This window comes from Argentina anserina, chromosome 6 (assembly GCF_933775445.1).
Source record: "Argentina anserina chromosome 6, drPotAnse1.1, whole genome shotgun sequence".
Taxonomy (NCBI): Eukaryota; Viridiplantae; Streptophyta; class Magnoliopsida; order Rosales; family Rosaceae; genus Argentina; species Argentina anserina.
In genome coordinates, this window is record NC_065877.1 from 362,147 (window position 1) to 366,038 (window position 3,892).

Sequence of the window (3,892 nt, forward strand, 5' to 3'; positions counted from 1 at the left end):
CAGGGTTTTAGAGTGCTAGCTATGTGAAGTAGCCTGTAGTGCTTTGTGGACTACCCTTTGTTGGTTTTCAGTTTTATTATCGTGCCAAGACAATTTTTTGCATCTGGTTAGCCTATTCTAATCGCGTTTTAGAGTGCTATCATTCGTGCAATAGTTATTGTGATCGATTTGTATCAGTTATGAACAATCTCTTCCTCTATTTGTATTCACACACTGGTAATGTGGTTACATCCATGCTATGTTACTATTGTGACTTGTGAGAAGAAGTTGTGCTCCCCTCTCTGATTTCTCCATGCATCAATCAAATCAAATGTGGAACATCAGTCCTAGTATTTCAAACACTCCAAACTACACCAAATGGCAGGTTTAACATACCAAGCCAGGCCATCGGACTTGCAAGTCCGATCAGAGCAAATGTTATCACAAAGGAAATGCCGATGAAGACTAGCTTGGTTCCCAAATCAAACAGAACATCACTGAAATGTTATTTCATAGCCCGGGGAGTGGACACGCGGGGGCGGCAAAGACCCGAAGACAGGTGGTCGATTGACCTCAGAGACGGAGAAAACAGACAGAAATCTCGAAAAACCAAAAGAGAGGGGGATCTCTCTGCTCCTGTTTCTCGCTCACACGTTGGACCAATTCTTTCTCCTTACCTCGTTTGTTGGTTTCGTTAGAGAGAGAGAGAGAGTGAGAGGAGAGAGAGAGAGTGTGATTCATATTAAAGCTTCCAGCTAAGTATTTATATGAATGAGTGTGAATGAGAACTCCGCCTTCTCTGCTATCTCTCTCTATTGACTCAGCTCTCCTCAACATCTCTAACATCTCCGATCTCTCTCCTCTTCCTGACCACATACTCTGCGATCGCTTCTTGGTACTCCGCTTTTTCTGTATTTGCTTTACTTTGTCATTGAGTTCTTTTGGTTTGAACACTTTGGTTGTTGTGAAATATGGATTGCTTTATGGTTTTGGGGTAATGGGCAGGCTTTAATCTGGTGAGATTTGATCTGGGTTTGTGTAAAGTTTGGATCTTTGATGCTGGTTAAGTGTGTGCGACTCATAGTTTGGTTGCCTAATTTGTTCATTAACTGCTTTTGATTTGAGGCTTTGAGGATGTGAAAAGTGGATTTCTTTCTGTTTTTGTGTAATGTTGAAGTTTGATGTGGTGAGATATGTACTGGGTGTGGTTGAAGGTTGAATCTTTAGTCGTAAATGATGATGGTTAAGTCTGTGCTGTTCATAAATTTGCTTCAGTCACTCACTTAGTGCTTTTGGGTTGAGGTGTGATGTAATGGGTTTCTTTCTTTGGAGGAAAATGGGAAATTGGCCAAGGTTAATCTGGTGACATGTGAAGTGGATATATCAGTTGCTGGTTAAGTGTGTGCTAGACTGCTAGTGGCAGTTGATTGATATGATGATGCGTTTGATTCGGGCCTTGCCTAGTTTTCGTAAAAAGATTTCAACTCTTAAGGTGTCCTTTCTGTGGCAAATCTCGAGCATGGCAGAGCCTTTTGAATGTTTGAAGGCTATCCCTGCATAATAGAAACCCTATTTACTACAGATGGAAAATGATTGTGCACAGTGAAATTAGGCATGCCCTTATGAAAGATCATCGTTGTGTTATTCTGTGTTTGTTTCTATTTCTTAAAGATCCATGGTATGCATGATGGACATTCATAATATACTACATTTAATGGGAGCTCAATTTGACAATTCACAAGAAATGGAAATGCATCCGTTTCATAATTTGGTGCTGAAGTCTTATTCTACTTGTTGCTTCTGTGCTACTATATAGTTTTTGGACCATCTTTTGAGTTTTTTGATAAAGTTTTTCTTTTTTGCTATAGTAATTCTTGTTTTCTTGACAGAAAACTCTGAGTGCTGGAAAGCTGAATGAGAAAGTCTTGAAGCTATTCGTAGCAACTGGCAAGGATGAAGTCCTTTCATTAATTGAGGCACTTAATATCCGGCAGATCCATAGCCCTGTCCTTCCTACCAGTAAGTTACATTTGTAATATTTCCATTGTCATTAACCCTCTAGCTTATTTAGGTGCACTCTCCTTCTGACCTCCCGTGATCTCTTGCAGAGTGTTCTGAAAAGTTTTGAGATTGTGTGTACTTATGTTCGCCCACTGGTATCGAATTTTAAGGTGAAAGATCAAATAACTCAACAGAGCCAAGCAGTACTGATCTCTCAGAGTCTTTCAAGATGAATACAACCATCAACGATAGTGAGATTGACATTGTGGTTGCAGCAATCAACCCAGACCTGACATCATTCTTGGATGAATGGAGACCAATTATCTCTCAGTTCCATTTGATTATTGTCAAAGATCCTGATATGAAACAGGAACTCCAAATTCCAGAAGGATATAATGCAAAAGTCTATACCAAAGCTGACATAACCCGTATGGTGGGTTCTACCACCTCCATTGTCTTCTCAGGTTACTCGTGCAGGTACTTCGGTTATCTGGTATCACGGAAAAAATATATTTTCTCAATTGATGATGACTGCACCCCAGCTAGAAACAGCAATGGTGAATTAGTAGATGTTGTTGCACAGCACATAGCCAACCTTAAAACACCAGCAACCCCTTTCTTTTTCAACACACTCTATGATCCTTTCCGTAAAGGAGCAGATTTTGTTCGTGGTTATCCATTCAGCCTGCGGAGTGGTGTTACATGCGGGCTATCCTGTGGATTGTGGCTCAATTTGGCAGACCTTGATGCACCAACTCAGGCCCTTAAGCCAGAGCAGAGGAATTCTCGGTATGTGGATGCTGTAATGACTGTTCCAGTGAGAGCCTTGCTGCCTGTAAGTGGAATCAACATCGCTTTTGATCGTGAGGCGGTTGGGCCAGCTCTGTTCCCAGCTTTGAGGTTGGCAGGAGAAGGAAAGTTTAGGTGGGAGACGATGGAAGATATATGGTGCGGCATGTGTGTGAAAGTTATATGTGATCACCTGGGTCTTGGTGTAAAAAGTGGGATGCCTTATGTATGGAGGAAAGAGCGAGGTGATGCAGTTCAAAGCTTGAAGAAAGAGTGGGAGGGGGTGAAGCTGATGGAGGAAGTGGTCCCTTTCTTTCAATCAGTTAGGTTGCCACGATCAGCAGTTACTGCTGAAGATTGTGTTGTGAGTATGGCAAAAACAGTTAAGGAGGAGCTGGGAAAGGTGGATCCTATGTTTGCTCGTGCATCAGATGCCATGGAGGCGTGGGTGAAGCTCTGGAAATCAGTGGGATCATCATCTGGAGCTTAATTGTTGAGCTTTCATCCCCCAGTTTTATGTTTTAGCTTTTCTGTAAGTCTTTAACAGTAATTTACAACTATAGATTTCCTAATGTTCATCTATCCCTTATGACTAACTATAATGAGGCATTTGATATCTAGTATGGTGTTGGCAATAAAAAAGTTTGTTGTTTTCAGAATATGGTTTAGTTTGATATTTCTGGATACTCGGAAGCATTGCGAGTTGACTCTGTTGGTCATTTCCCAAGTAACCGATTGAGTTTCTTTTTCGCTTTTATTACATCGTTATTATATTTGAGTAATTGATTTTTTTTCTTTGAAATGTATTTGAGTAATTGATTTGGTTGGATAATTAACCAAGAATTTACGAATTACCATGAATGCTAAGGACTGATTAATGGACTAATGGTAGACCAAGTATCACGTAAGTTATGTATCCAGGATAATGCATGTACATAGCAAATAATTTAAAGAGAAAACAATGTAAAAGGACAAGGATAATTCAATCTAGCTATACATGGTAGACCAATGATCAGGGTATACTACATTACCATATATTTTTTCAGGTTGTAGTGCATTGTACATTAGGGATACATAATTGGTTCAAAAAGTAATTCTAATACATGCGCAGAGGATACATGCA

General features: G+C 40.2%; 1 protein-coding gene across 2 annotated transcripts; it reads left to right on the top strand.

Moving 5' to 3' along the window:
- Nucleotides 1–617: 617 nt before the first annotated feature.
- Nucleotides 618–3,428, top strand: LOC126798294 (probable UDP-arabinopyranose mutase 5). Of its 2 annotated transcripts, XM_050525218.1 has the most exons (3): nucleotides 618–874; nucleotides 1,869–1,998; nucleotides 2,199–3,428. In XM_050525218.1, the coding sequence occupies exons 1-3, from the start codon at nucleotides 761–763 to the stop codon at nucleotides 3,257–3,259; spliced, it is 1,305 nt and encodes a 434-aa protein (XP_050381175.1). In that variant the 5' UTR covers nucleotides 618–760; the 3' UTR covers nucleotides 3,260–3,428. The 2 variants fall into 2 exon arrangements, with proteins under 2 accessions (XP_050381175.1, XP_050381174.1); XM_050525217.1 differs by lacking the exon at nucleotides 618–874 and having other exon boundaries at nucleotides 2,088–3,428.
- Nucleotides 3,429–3,892: the final 464 nt, after the last annotated feature.